Source organism: Suncus etruscus, chromosome 11 (genome assembly GCF_024139225.1).
Source record: "Suncus etruscus isolate mSunEtr1 chromosome 11, mSunEtr1.pri.cur, whole genome shotgun sequence".
In the NCBI taxonomy this organism is placed as follows: Eukaryota; Metazoa; Chordata; class Mammalia; order Eulipotyphla; family Soricidae; genus Suncus; species Suncus etruscus.
In genome coordinates this window covers 40,449,562-40,467,240 of record NC_064858.1, presented here as the reverse complement: position 1 = coordinate 40,467,240, position 17,679 = coordinate 40,449,562, and the positions used below count along the sequence as shown (strand labels likewise).

The 17,679-nt window shown below is 41.1% G+C and overlaps 1 protein-coding gene across 1 annotated transcript in view; it reads right to left on the bottom strand.

Annotated features, from left to right (window-relative positions):
* Window positions 1-16,797, bottom strand: part of CRY1 (cryptochrome circadian regulator 1) — a 76,580-nt gene extending 59,783 nt beyond the window's left edge. Inside the window, exon 1 of the mRNA XM_049783115.1 lies at window positions 16,639-16,797. Within this exon, the coding sequence (XP_049639072.1) occupies window positions 16,639-16,796 (158 nt within the window). The 5' untranslated portion in view covers window position 16,797. The remainder of the gene's footprint in view (window positions 1-16,638) is intronic.
* Between the last annotated feature and the right edge of the window lie 882 nt (window positions 16,798-17,679).

Sequence of the window (17,679 nt, the reverse complement as noted above, 5' to 3'; positions counted from 1 at the left end):
AGTTTGTTCCTAGGACACCATATGGTTCACTGTATCCACTAGGAATGATCCCTGAGCACAGAGCAAGGAGTATAAGCCCTAAGCACTGCTGGGTATGATCCTAACAGAAGGAAGCAGTCATAATAAATAAGATGGGTGCATGTTGAAGACAAGATGAATGCCCAAACCAGAATAAATTAAATAATAAATTAAGATTAAAAGAAAAGACCCGGGGCTGGTGAGGTGGCACTAGAGGTAAGGTATCTGCCTTGCAAGCGCTAGCCAAGGAAGGACCACAGTTCGATCCCCGGCATCTCATATGGTCCCCCAAAGCCAGGGGCAATTTCTGAGTGCTTAGCCAGGAGTAACCCCTGAGCATCAAACGGGCGTGCCCCCCCCAAAAAAAGACCCAAAGAATAAAGTAAATTTTCATATTTTTTATAAGTAATTACTGAAGAATTAACTGTGAGAGATGAAACACTCTTCAATGAAAAAAATTCGAACTCACATGGGCTGGAGAGATAACTCAACAGGTTAAGCACATGCTTTGCAAGCAGGAGGCCTGGTTTCAATCTCTAGCACCACACGGTTCCCTCCAAGTACTAGCCAGGAGTTGCCACTGAGCACTGCGCTGGGTGTGGCTCCCAGACAAACAAACAAAAAGAATAAAGGGTCTGATATCACCTGGTATTAAAATTACTATAATAGAAGTAACATGTAACTGATGCTACTCTTATTTTAAAAAAATCTCATATTAGTATCTGTAATATAAGCATAATGTAAGCCTCCTAATACTTTGTCTATTTTTAGAAAGCTTGGTTTTGTGTCCTCAAAAGGATGGCAAATCAGGTAAGAGACAACTATCTGAAGACTTTAGGAAACTTATATGGAATAAAATTAAAATATGTTAAACATATGTAAAAAGCAAATTGTCTTCAAGAGCTACACATAATTGTTTTCTATATTAACAAATTATTTATTTAAAAAATGTTTAACCAAAACATGTTGAAATATAACCTGATATTTTTTTTCTGATCTATGACTTAAATTATACACTTAGCTGAAGTTGCCAAACTTTTTCCCAGTTTAACCAATTAGGAATGTATACCACAAAAAAAAAAAAAAAGAAAGAAAGAAAAAGAAAAAAATCAAGGTCACAGTGAACCATAATATTCTTTTTTTATAAATCTTTAAGCACCATAATTATAAGCATGTTTGTAGTTGGGTTTCAGTTATAAACAGAACACCCACCCATCACCAGTGCAACATTCCCACCACAAATGCCATCCTTCCTCCCCCAACTGGTTAGCCACTTGCAAAAGAGAGAACTCAAACCCCCATCTAACACCATGCACAAAGATCAAATCCAAATGGATTAAAGACCTTTATATGAGGCCTGAAACCAGAAGGTATATAAACAACACATAAGTAAAACACTATATGACACTGAGACTAAAGGCATCTTCAAGGAGAAAACAGCACTCTCCAAACAAGTGGAAACAGAGATAAACAGATGGAACTATATTAAGCTGAGAAGCTTCTGCATCTCAAAGGAAATAGTGCCTAAGATACAAACACTACCTACAAAATGGGAGAAACTATTCACCCAATACCCATCAGACAAGGGGATAATATTTAAGATATACAAGGTACTGACAGACTTAATAAGAAAAAAAACATATAACCCCATCAAAAAATGGAGAGAAGAAATGAACAGACACTTCCTCAAAGAAGAAATACAAATGGCCAAAAGACACATGAAAAATTGTTCCACATCACTAGTCATCAGGAAGATGCAAATGAGATACAATGAGATACCATCTCATACCACAGAGACTGGCACATATCACAAAGAATGAGAACAATCAGTGCTGGTGGGGATGTGGAAAGAAAGGAACTCTTATTCACTGCTGGTGGGAATGCCATCTAGTCCAGCCTTTATGGAAAACAATATGGAGATTCCTCAAAAAACTGGAAATTGAACTCCCATATGATCTAGCTATTCCACTCCTAGGGATATACCCTCGGAATTCAAAAATCCCTTCCTCACACCTATCTTCATTGCAGCGCTATTTACAATAGCCAGACTCTGGAAATAACCCAGGTGCCCTTCAACAGATGAATGGTTAAAGACACTGTGGTACGGCCGGAGAGATAGCACAGTGGTGTTTGCCTTGCAAGCAGCTGACCCAGGACCTAAGGTGGTTGGTTTGAATCCTGGCATTCCATATGGTCAAATAGCCAGGAGCTATTTCTGAGCAGATAGCCAGGAGTAATCCCTGAGCATCGCCAGGTGTGGCCCAAAAACCAAAAAACAAACAAACAAAAAAAAAAACTGTGGTACATATACCGAATGGAATATTATGCAGCCGCCAGGAGAGATGAAGTCATGAAATTTTCCTATACATGGATATACATGGACTCTATTATGCTGAGTGAAGTAAGTCAGAGAGAGAGAGATAGATACAGAATAGTCACACTCATCTATGGGTTTTAAGAAAAATTAAAGACATTTAATAAGGCCCAGAGACAATAAAGTTAAAGGCTGGAAGGGCTGGAAGGATCGGCTCACAATTTGAAGCTCAGCACAAAGAGTGGTGAACTCTGTTAGGAAAATAACTACACTAACAACTAACATGACAATGTTAAAGAATAGGAAACCATAATATTCTAATACAAATTTGTAACCTGTTCCCCAAATAGCAGTACCTACTCACCATAATCATAGTCACTTGAACAATGCCACAATATCATAAATCTGACAAATATTGATAACCTATTACACATTAAGAACATAACAATGACTCACTTTAAAAAGGCATTCCTGGGGCTGGAGAGATGGCACTAGAGGTAAGGTGTCAGCCTTGTAAGCGCTAGCTAAGGAAGGACCGCGGTTCGATCCCCGGCGTCCCATATGGTCTCCCCAAGCCAGGGGCAATTTCTGAGTGCTTAGCCAGGAGTAACCCCTGAGCATCAAATGGGTGTGGCCCAAAACACCAAAAAAAAAAATTAAAATTAAAAAAAAGAAAAAGGCATTCCTGGGTTGGAGTGGTGGCACGAGTGGTAAGGCATCTGCCTTGCACGTGCTAGCCTAGGATGGACTGTGGTTCAATCCCCAGGCATCCCATATGGTCCCCTGATTCAGGAGCAATTTGAGTGCATAGCCAGGAGTGTCACCAGGTGTGGCCCAAAAAACAAACAAACAAAAAGGCATTCCTTGGGGTCAGAGATACTGTACAACAGATCAGGCACTTGCCTTACACACAGCCAACTCAGATTTATCCCTCAGAATCACATATATGGGCCCCTTAGCCCTGCCAAGAGTAAATCCTAAGCATTGCTTTGACTTATCAAAAAAAAAATCAAAGCAAAAAGCAGAAGAGGAGCAAGAGCAATAGCATAGTGGTAGGGCATTTGCCTTGCATGCAGCTGACCAGGTTGAACCTCGGTTAGATTCCCAGCGTCCCTTATGGTCCCCCAAGCCAGGAGCGATTTCTGAGTGCCTAGCCAGGAGGAACCCCTGAGCATTACTGGGTATGGCCCAAAACCAAAACCAAAAAAAAAAGAGAGAGATATTCCTAGGGTCAGATTCTTGGGCTCAGTGGGAAAGTATACACTTCTTAATTTTGAGCTGAGGCCCTCAATTCAATTCCTAGCACCATAAAAAAAAACCATAAAGACATTTCTACCTTTGTTAGGTTACATTCTAATGGAGAAAAAAGACAAAAGAAATGATCAGTCAGATGATAATTAGTGAATAGGATTAAAGGGGAATAGAGATTTTAGTAAATAAAGAAATAGAGATTATTTTATATGTCTTCTAAAAAAAAATCCTTCATGATAAGGAACATTTGAGCAGAAACCTGAAGGAAAAGTTGGAGAACTAGTCATGTTAGTGGAAAAACAACTTGGCTGCATGTTTCACATGGAGCCTGGCATTACCAAAGAAAGAAATATTACAAAAGGAGCAAAAGAGAGACAAAAAGATGGAAATATAGAGAAGACATGAAGAATGCAGCGAAAACATCTAACAGGTATACAAATGAAGTCCTAGAGAATAAGGTAGAGGCAATATTTGAAAAGGTTAGAGCTGAGAGGACAAGCAAATAGCATAGCAGGAGAACATGCCTTATAGGTATGAAGCACCTAGTCTGATCCCCAGTACTGCAAATATAGAAAAAAGGAAAAAGTAATATCTGAGATATTTTCAGATCTGATAAAAGATATCAATTTGCAGGTCGAGTGTCTTATAAATTCAAAAGAATACTAAAGAGCTCACAGGAAAATTCACCACTGAAAAACTGATAATAATAAATAAATTTAATATTAGACAAAAATAACAACAGAGATGGGAAAATAACACAAAAATAGTGACAGTGAGAATGAAAACTAATATTACCGAGAGGAAAAATATCAACTTAGACTCTACCAAGAATAAATAAGGGCAGAAAGACACTACTTTCAGACAAAATTTATATATCTGTTGGACATGTACACATCTTGTGTGTAATGTAGATTAGATCCCTGCCCAGTTGTTTTATTTTTGTCAGTATTATTATTATTGGTAAATGGTACCAATTGTTTATTTTATATATAAATCCTTTTGATTATTATTTGAAAATATCTTTTTACATTCAGAAACAAATTGCCCTTTCATTTTTATTTGCACATGTCAGCTATCCTTGCATCTCTGCAATAGAATCATTTACTGTATCATTAAATTCAGTTAAAATGTTAACATAATTATATTATTGAGGACTTTTTCACTTTTCTTCAAAGATGAAAAACTTTGGGGGGGGTTTAACCCAAATGTTTTTCTTAGGGGGTTGGTGATATTATTAATAAAACCTTGCAAAATCATTTGGGAAATGTTTCCTCTTTGATTTTTTAATAGTTTAAGAATATTTGTCAAATCATCTATGAATATCTGTTACCAGTGAAGGACTGAGAGATAGTATGGTGGGTGAGGGGCTTGCCTTAAGTGCATCTGACCCAAATTCAATCTCCAACATCCTATATGATTCCCAAAGCTCACAAAAATGATCCCTGGATGCAGAGCCACAATAAAGCCCTGAGCATACAGTTGGGTGTGGCCCAAAAATAAAAAATAAATAAATTTGCCAGTGAAATCCTCTGATTTTTAACTTGGCTAAATTAGGAGTTTTTGATTATTGTACCAATTTTCTTACTAGCTCACTAGATTTCCTATTTTTCATGATTCAGTCTTGGAAGGTCAATTCTGAGAATTGACCCATTTCTTCCAGGTTGTTCAATTTGATGGCATACAGATATTCATAGCAGTCTTTTATGATCTATTGAATATTTGTGGTATTCACTTTCAACAATTTCTTCTAAGTAAATTTCAGATTCTGTTTCTTTGTTTTGGTTTTGGGGTCAACACTTAGCAGCACTCTGGGGACAATTCCCAATCTGTCCACTGTGGGGCTATGCAATGAAAAGGACTGAACCCAGGTTCCAATCTGTAAAGCATGTGCTCCAATCTTTGAGCCATCTCTCTGACCAACTTCTAATTTTCAGTCTTTCCCTTTTTTGACAATTAAAGTCTTGTCATTTTACTTTCTCAAACAATAAACTCTTAGTTTCACTTATCTTTTATACAATCTTCTTTTGGTCTGTTTTATTTATTTCTACTCTGATTTATATTAGTTATATCGACGTACATACTAAGTCTGTATGACTACAACAAACCTTGTAGTACCACTTTTGCTACTTGGTAAGAATTGCTAGATTGGTAAGGAGTATTTTTTGTCATAAATAGGTATTTTTTTATTTAAATCTTTGATCTATTTTTTGACCCAATCTCTATATAGTTCAGTTTTTCTCAAGTTTCCTTCTAACTTCATACTAGTATGATTAGAAAAGATACTTGATATAATTGCCATTTAAAAAAACTTACCGAGATTAATTTTGTATCCAATATGACTTATTCTTCATAATGTTTCATCTGCACTTGAGATAATTCTGCTGGCTTTAGAATGGAATGTTCTAGATATAGATATAATTAAGTCCATCTAGTCTATATATAATTAAAAGCAGTTTCCTTGTTGGTGAATACCTATCCATTGATGAATGTGTGGTGGTTAAAATCTACTATTTTTTGTTTTGGTTTTTGGTTTTTAGGCCACACCTGGTGACACTTAGGGGCTACTCCTGGCTATGCACTCAGAAATTGTTCCTGGCATGGGGGACCATATGGGATGCCAGGGATCAAACCTAGGTCCATCCTGGGTCAGCCATGTGCAAGGCTACCAATTTGCTATCACTCTTGCCCCTATTAGTTTGTTTTATGGGGGGCCACACCCAGAGATGCTCAGGGGTTACTCCTGGCTCTATACTCAGATATTACTCCTGGTAGTACTTGGGGAACCACATGGAATGCCAGAAATCGAACTGGTTTTAGCTGTCTGCAAGGCAAGCACCCTACTATATCTCCAGCCTGAAGCCTGTTATTATTTTATTGTCAAATTTTATTTCTCCCATTTAGGTCTGCTAATATTTGCCTATTTTTTTTCATTTTTTTAATAAAATCTTTATTTAAGCACCATAATTATACACACGATTGTAGTTGGGTTTCAGTCATAAGAGAACATTCCCCTTTACCAGTGCAATCTTCCCACCACCAATGGCCCCCTCCTTTCCCACCCCTGCCTGTATTAGAGACAGGCATTCTACTTCTCTATTCAGATTTTCTAAGGAGTTCCTTTACTGTTTTCTGTAGGGCTTGAATGAGGCAGCAGTCCCACCAGCACTGGATGAGATTTTTCTTTTTCACTACATTCTTGCCAACACTAATCGCTACAGATTTTTTTGCTATGTTCCATATATTATAGTTTTCTTTGGGTTTTTCTGATAATATAATCAAGGTGATAATTATTTACATTTGCATAATTTTGATGCTATTTTGAGTGCATATATTTTAGTGACATGCTAAGTTTTAATTGATTTCTTCCATACAATCAACATCCATCTCTGTCTTTTACTATGCTCTTTATCTGTTGGAGACTGGAAGAAAAATGCCTTTATGTGGTGCTTAGAGATACCAGGGGCATCATCCTGCACCAACTAGGCCAGTGTTTTTCAACTCTTTTGTGCAAAGTCACACTTTTTGCATGAAAAAAAATCATGAGGCACACCACCATTAGAAAATGTTAAAAAAAAAAACATTAACTCTGTAACTATATTGACTATATATAAAGTAAGTCTCTTGAATAGGAATCAAATAAACAAAGAAATTATTTTATAAATACTTTATTGTAATAAAGTATTTAATAATGATTGGTCTATTTGTGAGCCAAAGCCGCATGTTACAGATGAAATTGGAATTTTTCCCACAGCACACCAGACAACATCTCACATCACACTAGTGTACCGCAGCACAGTGGTTGAAAAATTACTGAACTAGGCCTTATTTAAGTTAAATGCTAACCTTTACACAAAGTGAGTCTCTTATAAACAGTTAAATCCATTTAGCCTCTTTGTGTTTCATCAGAATAGCAGGTATGGTCTCCCATGCAGTGCACAGGGAGCCTTGGAGCTACTACTGGAGATACTTGACCAAAGGAGGCAAAGAGTTCAATGATAGATGTGGCAAGTGCTATTCAGTATTAATCAGGGACAGTGAGGGCCACCGCCAGCAGTGCTCAGTCAGGCCATCAGAGCTACACTCCAAGATGTTCAAGGTGCCATCCAATGCTGAAAATTTAACTTAGATGGTTAACCCCTAAACTATGGCCCACCCCCACTCTTACTATGATATAAACAATTCCTTAAATTTTCTTCTCCTCCCCCAGAATCCTCTTTTGTGCCCCATATGATTCTTTGCATACTTCTAGAGACCATATGAGAATTAATTTAAGCATTTTACAATTAATTTGTCTTTTAGTGGTATAAAAGCTTTGTTTTTGTTTTTGGTTTTTGTGCCACACCCAATGATGATTGAGTTACTCTTGGCTCTGCACTCAGAAATCGCTCCTGGCAGGCTCAGGGGACCACATAGGATGTCAGGAATTAAACCCCAGTCTGTCCTGGGTTGGCCGCATGCAAGGCAAATGCCCTACCACTGCGTATCTCTCTGGCCCCTTATTGGCCTTTATTTTTTAGGCCATACTTGGCAATACTCAGAGTTCACTCTTGGCAGTGATCCATGGGCCATATGGGACTCTAGGGATCAAATCCAGCTTGGACGTGTGCAAGGCAAGCACTCTGCCAATGTACTATCTCTCAGGACACAAATGTTATAAAAACTTTCTTATGTAAAGGAACCATAAATTTGAAAAGTATCTAAAGGTAACAAGCTCTTAGAAATGTTTCTTGAATAAATAAAATGAAGAGGATTCATTTGGCCCAATTCATTCCAATGCTACTCAGTAGTAAAGTAGGAGTTAAAATCTGGGATTTAAGACAACTCCATGATCTAAATTCTTGTCTTTCACAAAAACCTCACTCAGGCCTTATCTTATTTATTAATATTTATTTTCTATCTATCATCCTATACATAAATTCACTAGGCACAGTCTTGAAAATAAGTTTGGTGATCTGTTCAAAATTCACTTTCCTCAGCCTACCCAGAATGAACGCATCCAAGTTTATCTTGCCTTTCCCATAAAAACCTCCAGTTTCTCTCATATACTGTTTGCACATACTTTCAGTAAACTTATACAATCTTAACTCCGTCCTTAAATGTACATCAACACTGCTTTCTCAGTTTATCAAAGGCCTTTGTTACAGTGTAATTTTCAAATGTAAGATCAAAATTATCGGGCCAGAGCAATAGCACAGTGGGTAGGGTGGGCATTTGCCTTGCACATGACCGACCCAGGTTTGATCCCCAGCATCCCATATGGTCCAAGCCTGACAGGAGTGATTTCTGAGCCAGAAATTTCAGAGTCAGGAGTAACACCTGAGCACTGCTGGCTGTGGCCAAAAAAAAAAAAAAAAAAATCACAATTATTATCCAAACATAAAATAAATATGGCAAAGATTTTTATTTATTTCATTAATGAAACCAGTAACATTTTAAAATCAGTTCAAATGAAATTCTGACTTAAATAGATTTCTATTGTTATACTATAAAAAACATTTGCATGGCATGAAGAATAATTTCATTGATGTAAGCAGGAAACAGTTGTTTTGTTACCAGATTACTATGATTTTACTGTTTTCTCTTTTACAGAGTTGTAAAATAGTTTAGTCAATCAAGGGCAAAGTTGCACTTCCTAAATCAGAATAATGAAACTCCTAAAGGGACCATTTTAGTAATCCTCAAGGTTGACTGCATATTGTAATTATCTAAACCAGGGGTCTCAAACTCAATTTACCTGCGGGCCACAGGAGGCAAAGTCGGGGTGATCCTTGAGTGCAAAGTCAGTAGTAAGCCTTGAATATTGGTGTGTGTGTGTGTGTGTGTGTGTGTGTGTGTGTGTGTGACCCAAACAACTAAAACAAAACAAAACAGAAAAAGATTCCTCTAGGGCAGGGCCACAAAATGTTATATGGAGGGCCATTTGCGGCCCGCAGGTCACGAGTTTGAGACCCCTGATCTAAACAGACTTAAAACTCTGCAGCCTGTCTCTGATGATTCTGATGTCAATGCCATGGTTGTGGTCTGGTCTCAACCACATCATTAGGTAAAAGAAAAAGGCATTAGGGATTTTAAAAGCTCTCCAGATGACTCAAGTAAAAAGTCTGTGAACCTCTGCTCTAGATAACATCTAGCATTTCAGACTGCTGATTTCTTTCAACCATTTCCAAATCTTGAAAATTTTTTCCTACATAACATTAAAACGCATTCTAATCTGACTTCGCTGGCATTGCAGAACAATTCTTGCCATCTTTGGTTTCCACAGAATTCCCCTGGTTCCTCTTCTCCCACTCTGATTCTACCCAGTCTCTCTCCCTAGTTCCTATTCATCTTATAAATATATCATATACCCATATATATATGTATATATGTATATATATGGATGTAATTCTATTCAATATCATCCAGTAATGTTTCACCTATTAATTATATAAGCATTACTATCATATCTATAGCTCGAACGTACACATCTCCCAACTTGAACTTTTATACTCCTCATTGGCCATGTTGATGTTGCAGAATCTCATATTCATCAATGACCTAAACTTAACTCTTGGCTATGATTAGGTATGGTTTATCCTACAGTTTTCTAACTGTAACAGCACAAAGAATACAAATTTTATGTTTTATTCTTTTTCTTCTTCCCTAAAGCTGCATTTTCCAACCATATAAGTGGTATCCACTGTGGCTCCAAAACCACTCTTTTTGGATCTAGCCCTTTCCTATAGCTTTTTTTTTTTTTTTTTTTTTTTTGCTTGTTTTTTGGGGGCAATACCCAGCAATGCTCAGAGCTTACTCTTGGCTTGCACTTAAAGAATCTCTACTGGCGAATTGAGAGATCAGATGAGGTCCTGGATAAGCCACGTGCAAGCAAGTACTCTACCCACTATACTGTCTTTCCTATTCTAAGTCTTTTCTTTAAACTTCTGTTTTCTTTAATCAACTGTCAAAGCCTCCATGCTGCTATACTACCTCTTCTATCATTCACTCAGAATCCAGTGTTATATTCTCAGTCAAGGGTCAAAGTTTTTCTAATTTGGTCTCATTTTCTGGGTTGTTATGTAACAGGCATCTGTTGTTTTGGGATATCCACTTTCTTCCTCCTTATTCTATTTCAGTTGAGCTGATTCTGCCTGTACACAATGAGTCTCACAATAATTGATTCAGATATTATCCCAACAGAGCCATGGAAGTGCCACAGTCTTGCCGACTTCTAGGGCAGAGGCATGTGTTTTTTACCTCTTTAACTGCTCTATTATTGTTAGATTTTACCACAAAAGGACATCATTATGAGAAGCCAACAGAGAATAAGTTTGGACATTTAAAGAGGAAAGTTTGATTCTGGAGACACTTGAGCCTCAGCCAATGTCTGAAGCCAACCAATGTTAAAGACAATTTCCATTAAATTGTTCAATTCTACCCGCCAATAACTTTCTTCTTTATGCTTGTTTGAGCCAAGCAACTACAGGTGTGTGTGTGTGTGTGTGTGTGTGTGTGTGTGTGTGTGTGTGTGTGTGTGTGTGTGTGTAAATAGGATGGGAAGGGGAAGTAAAGAAGATTAAGGTTGGAAAAAAGAAACATCTAACTAGAGCAAAGGTAGCTGAACTTTCCTTATTTGGGTGACCTGGAGAGCTTTTAAAATCCCCAATGGAAGGCACAAAAAGCTAGCTTAGTTGGCTGAGAGCTAGCATGCAGGAGGTCCAGGTTCAATTCCCAGCCTATATGGTCTCCCAAGCAGTAAGAGAAGTGACTCCCCAAGTGAACAGTCCTCAGCATTACAAGGTGTGGCCCAAAACCACACAAATACACTCTCATTGGTCTTCGTAATATTCTTAATAATGTGGTTGAGAACCAGACAGCATGACAGTAACATCAGAATAATTTGCAGGTAAGATTTAGGTCTCAGGGGACCGGAGAGATAGCATGGAGGTAAGGCGTTTGCCTTTCATGCAGAAGGTCATCGATTCGAATCCCGGCGTCCCATATGGTCCCCCGTGCCTGCCAGGAGCAATTTCTGAGCATGGAGCCAGGAATAACCCCTGAGCACTGCCGGTGTGACCCAAAAAGCCACAAAAAAAAAAAAAAAAAAAAGATTGAGGTTTCAGGGGGCCGGTGTGGTGGCAGTAGAGGTAAGGTGCCTGCCTTGCCTGCGCTAGCCTAGGATGGACCGCGGTTCGATCCCCCAGTGTCCCATATGGTCCCCCAAGCCAGGAGCGACTTCTGAGCACATAGCCAGGAATAACCCCTGAGCGTCACTGGGTGTGGCCCAAAAACAAAAACAACAACAAAAAACAAACTAACAAAAGATTTAGGTTTCAGTATTTTTAAATCTGTTTGGTGATTCCAGTGTGCAATGAGCTTTAAGAATCACTGAACTGGGTGGGGGGGGGGGGAATCCAGAATCACTGAACTATGCTCTAAACCAAAACAGTACTAAATAATAACTCTCTTCTGCCTCACTGTTAATTCTTCAACCTGCAAGTCCCTACCCTCCAGTAATTGTATTAAGATACATCTCACATTGTAAGAACCAGCTCAAATACTTCAGTGAAGCAAGTCTCCCAGGATGGGAAACAAATGGAGGGAGCCAGAGAAGTAGTAGGTGAAAGAACTCATCTTGTATGCAGCTTTGGCTGTGACAATAGTTTAAATCAGAAAAAATGCTAAGTGTGCAGGTGTGGCCACTGACCACTGCTAGGTAGGCCCCAATTCCAACAAAAAATAAAGTGAAGGAACATATAATATAGGTATTTTTTTAAACTTTATTTTTTAAATGTGGGAGCCACACTCAATGGTGCTTGTGAGTTAGTAGGGCCACTCAGGGCAGTGTTAGAGGTTAGTAAGGTGTCATGATGTGGTGCTGAGAGCAAACCCAGTGCTTGGTAAGGCAAATGCTCACAGTGAGTAACATCCTAAATTTTAAAGTAGGGATATTAAGCAACATGATTAGAGCCTTTGGACTCTTCTGTGAAGGGAGGGAGGGTGGCTGTCAGGTTGTGTGCACAGAACACCAAGGTATCTTCCCAGCAATACTGTGTGGCCCTAACATCTCTTAGATCTATTCAGTAATGTGGTGTTGATATGCAAAGTGATGCCAGGGGTAAATTCTCTCCTCACCTTTTTGAATTTTATTTAGCCCAGGGTTAAACAAATATCACTAAAAGATTTTAAAGAGTAAACAAGATCAATTTGTGATTTTCAAAAATTACTTCTGGTTTCTATAATTAGAGAATAGCATGGGGGACAATTATTTGTAAAATACTCAAGTATTCTAGGCAAAAAGAATAGTGGTGTGAACCAAAATGGCAATGAGAAGAAAAAAATTTTATAATTCTAAAATTTCTGAACAAATCCCTGATTATACTTCAATTTCTCTAGGACAAAGAAATAACTTATTGACTACCATTTACCCACAGAAATTAGTAAATTGATCAGACACAGGATTCATAATCTGAGTTGTCTAAGGAAGTGGAAAAATGGTGAATTATAAAAAGAGGAAACAGGTTTTTTGTTTTGTTATTAGTGTTATTTTTCATAAAAATTTAAAAGAGAAGATGAACTCAATTTTATTTCAGAAGTTTATTTCTGTGCACTGCTAGTGGTGCTGAGGGCTTACTCCTGGCATTGTGGTCAGGGAGCACACCTAACAGGGATTGGGAGAGCAAATATGGTTCCCTGAACTAAATTCAGTTCAGGCTTCCCTGTGAATTCCCTTTGTGCAAGTACAGTGCTTTACCTGCAGAAGATAACATAATCCATTCAAACAGCAGATCAATATGTAGAGAATCTACTTATATCAGAATGAAATATACAAATCAATGACTTTCCCAGTTCTTCTCCTCACCCTCAGTGCTCCTCCCTTCTCCTTGGATCTATCCTGAACTCCAGATATATTCAACTCTATCTGCGACTTAGACGTGTCAAAAACATCTCAAATTTAATGAAGTTCAAAAGTGAATTCCAAAGTGGAGAGATAGCACACAGAAAGGACTAAGAACAAACTGTGAATTTAGAAGCCCCCTTGTTTGAGTCCCAACTCTGTATGCGATACAAACACCATAAGTAATGACCTCTGAACACTGAGCATTGTTGGATGGCAAAACAAAAAAGGGGGGGGGGGGGATTAACTCCAACCTCTGACTCCTAAAAGCTCTGACTACGTTTTTCCCCACTTGGGGGAGGGGGTTCACACTCAATAGTTGGGTCATTCCCATCAGAACTCAGGACACCATGTGGTACTAGAGTTTGAGCCTGGGCTTCCCACATGCAAAGCATGTAGTCAGACCACTGAGTTCCCTTAGGCCCATAACTGACTTCACTTTCTTAGTAGAATAACACAGATCTATCTTTCTAGTTTCTCAAACTAAAAAAAAAAATTTTTTTTGTTTTGCTTTGGGCCACACCAGCCATGCTCAGGGGTTACTCCTGGTTTTGTTCCACATGTAAGGCAAGCACCTTAGCCACTGTACTATTTCTCCAGCCCCTCCTCCCAATTTAAATCATTCCTAATTCCTACTCTCCTTTCTCTCACACTAAATATCTAATCAGCCAACAAATACTAGTCATCGTGCCCTCTAAGTATGTTCAGCATCTAATTACTTCTCACCTGTCCACCACTATCACATGGTTACAAGTCATTTCCCCTATTAGTTAGAGGACTGTAGTAACCTCTTTAATAGTTATTCTGCTTCTTGTCCACCCCACCTTTCATCTATTGGGCATCATTGGGTCTAAACAGCCACAGTAGTGTCTAGCACTGAACCAACTGGGAAAGCTGGTTTCACCAGGAGTGGTACCCAGAGACCCTGTCTGTAGTCACTCCCTCATCTCAAACCAAAAACATAGGAAAGAACTAAAGTCAGATAACTTTACTAGGGCTGGAACTCAAAGGACTGAGGGTATAGAGCCTGGAGTAACCCTAAAGAACATCAGGTGTGGCTCCCAAAACAGAGAACAGATAACATCTCTATAGCCTATTAACAAACTTGGGAATTTCTTTTTTTTTTATTTTATTTTATTTTTTGGGTCACACCCTGCAGCGCTCAGGAGTTACTCCTGGCTCTATGCTCAGAAATCGCTTCTGGCAGGCTCAGGGGACCACATGGGTCGAGATTCGAACTACTGTCCTTCTGCATGCAAGGCAAACGCCCTATCGCCATGATATCTCTCGACCCCAAACTTGCGAATTTCTAGCTTCACCTCCTACTTCCCTCCATTCCCCTGCTCACTTAGTTTGGATCAATCAATCTTTGGTAGCTTCTACCAAAGATTAAGCATATTTCCTCAAGGATTTATCCCACACCACCTTTCCCTGAGTGCTTTCCCCTAGATATCTACAAACCATTTTTGGCCTCGTCCCCTTATTTGATTGCCACCTGCCTAGATTTCTTGATTCAGATTTTAGCATACAACTCTATTTCACCTCACTACCAATGGGTTGTGTGTGTGTGTGTGTATTTAGGTAGATTATTTTATTAGTGTATAAACATGCCCATATATGTAGAAGTTCTCTGAAAATTACTTTGAGAATTTTGATGAGTTTCCATCACATGGCATGATCAATTATTAATTTTATTTTTAGTCCACCCTTCTCAAGAGAATTTGGGAAAACTGAGAAGTCCAAGTTTGTAATCATGGATTAATATTTTCAGTGGGAAGCCATCATCCAGGAACTTTCCTAAATACCAATAGTTTTTTTTGGGGGGTTAGTTTGGGGTTATACCCAGTAGTATTCAGTGGTTGTTCCACTGCTCCTTTTTGGGGGACCATTCTCTCAGATGCTCATAGAGCACCATGTAGTGCAGAGAGTGGAAAGGAGGTCCTAAATAAAAAGCAAACACTCTAGCCCTTTGAACAATTTCTCTGGCACCTCCCCCCCCTGTATTATTTCTGTTTGCTTTTGATTTATTTGGTTTTGGTTAAGTGTTCAGGGATCGCTTCTGGCAGTGCTCAAAGGGCCATATGCAAAGCAAGGGATCCAACTAGGGTCATCTGCATTCAAGGCACCCACTGTACTATTTCACTGGTCCCTTCCCTTGTATTTTTCTTTTTTAACCTACTCTCTTTTCTTCTACAGTATTTGCTATAGTAAATACTACCTATTTTATTTCCTGGGACTTGGTCTGGAATTAGACCTGCATTTGTTTCATTCACTGTTATAATTCCCCAGTTTCCATAAAACAGGTGATCAACTGCCCATCTACTTAAAAAAAAAAAAAAAAGCACGTTCCTTCGCTGCAAGGGGCCGGGAATAGTCTGGCCAGCTCAGTTTTTCAGGGAAAGATCAGAGAAAACAGCTCTAAGATTTCATGCAGTGAGTGCTCCGATTCCCTAGAAGGTTTTGACTTTGCCTAGAAAGAACTGCGCTTTGTCTAGTCCACCACAAGGAGGAGTCGAAGAGGAAAAAAAAAAGCGTCCGGCGAGGAAGAAATCAGATCGTGCAAAATTTCCCTTGCTTTTCCTCCGGCAACCTCCAGGTGGAAGCCGAACTAGATTTGGAAGCAAGGGACGGACAGTCACGGAAATGAATGACTGAATGAATGATTTCCCTCCGAATGGGAGTTAACCTAAGACAGGCAGAATGGCAACCATTCAGAAGCTCCAAGTCCTTTGGGAAGGAAGAAAACTCATGAAAAAAAGAGGCGAAGGAAGTCAGTCCAGGGGTCACTGAAGAGATTCGGGCGGGTGTTAAAACTTCAACTGCGCCACAAAATCCGGGTGGGGAGAAGTGGGGGAGAAGTTTCTCGTGTGTGTGTGTGTGTGTGTGTGTGTGTGTGTGTGTGTGTGTTGTGTGTGTGTTACAGAGACATAACTTACCTGGGTGTGTGTGTGTGTGTCACACAGAGACACAACTTACCTGGGCCAGGCACCCTCGAGCTGGGGTTCAGTGGAACCCCACCATCTCCCTGGGAGGTGGCAGGGGGCAAGCCCTGCTCACCCCGTTGCACAGTCTCCCCATGCCACGCCACTTCCCCATCGCACCCCGCGCACAGCACCCCCGAGTCCCTCCTGTCATTCAAAGCCCGAAACCCTTTTCTCCTCGGGAGCCCCGGACTCACCGCCACCTGTTGATGCCCACGTTGGACGAGCCTGCGAACCAGGGGTCGAGGATGTAGACGCAGCGGATGGTGTCGGCGCCCTGGATGCACTCCTTCAGCGCGGGGTTGTCGTGCAGGCGCAGCCCCTTGCGGAACCAATGCACGGCGTTCACCCCCATGGCGGGGTTAGGTTTCGGGGTGCGGCTCCTCCACCACCAGCACCCCGCCGGCCGAGTCACGGGCTGACGACGACGACGACGACGACCACTGAGGGCCGGGGAAGAGAGTCAGAGGTGGCGAAAGCGCGCTCAGGGACGATGAATGGGTGTGGGTGTGGGGGGGGCCCTCAAAATTTAGGAGACGGCGCCCGCCACCGGACGCATCACTCGGCGGGTCTCGAGGAGCCCCCGCGCGTGAGGCAGCTGCGGGGGACACCCGCACGCCTCCACTCAAGCCCCAGGACGTTCGTCACGGGCACCTCGCCCCACACAGGCGGCCCCTGAGGAGAAAAGCGCCCGCCCGTCGGGTTAGCGAGAACGCTTGGCAAGCCCCTGAGGGCGGACGGGCCTGAGGAGAGGCACGCAGCCCCGGTGGAAGCAGCCCACCGACGAGGGAGGCGGCGGAGGCGGCGGGACGGTTCGCTTTGCCGGTCCCCGAAGCCGCCCCGGAGTGTGTGTGTCTCCACAGCCACCGCCGCGTCAGCCGCGTCTCGGCCCCGCCCCCTCGGGCTCCTGATTGGGCGGCGCGCGCCCCACGTGACCACCGGCACCTCACGTTTCTGAAGTGTGTTTACTACGGCGGCTCCGAATGAGGGGCCCGAGCCGTACTTCCGGTTCTCCGGAGAGAACCGCTCTCCGCTCGCGGCGCCGGCGCTTGGCAGTCAGTCAGACGGCGAGCTTCTCGCACCTCGCTCCCTTCTTTCCTGCGGCGACAGTCCGAGAGAGAACCTCGCAGGCCCCGCCTCCCCCCGTGTGAAGACAGGCTTAGCCACGCCCTCCGGGACTGGAGGCGGCTCCTATTGGCTGGGGCGCTCAGAGTCCCGGATGAGCACGGGGCTGCGGG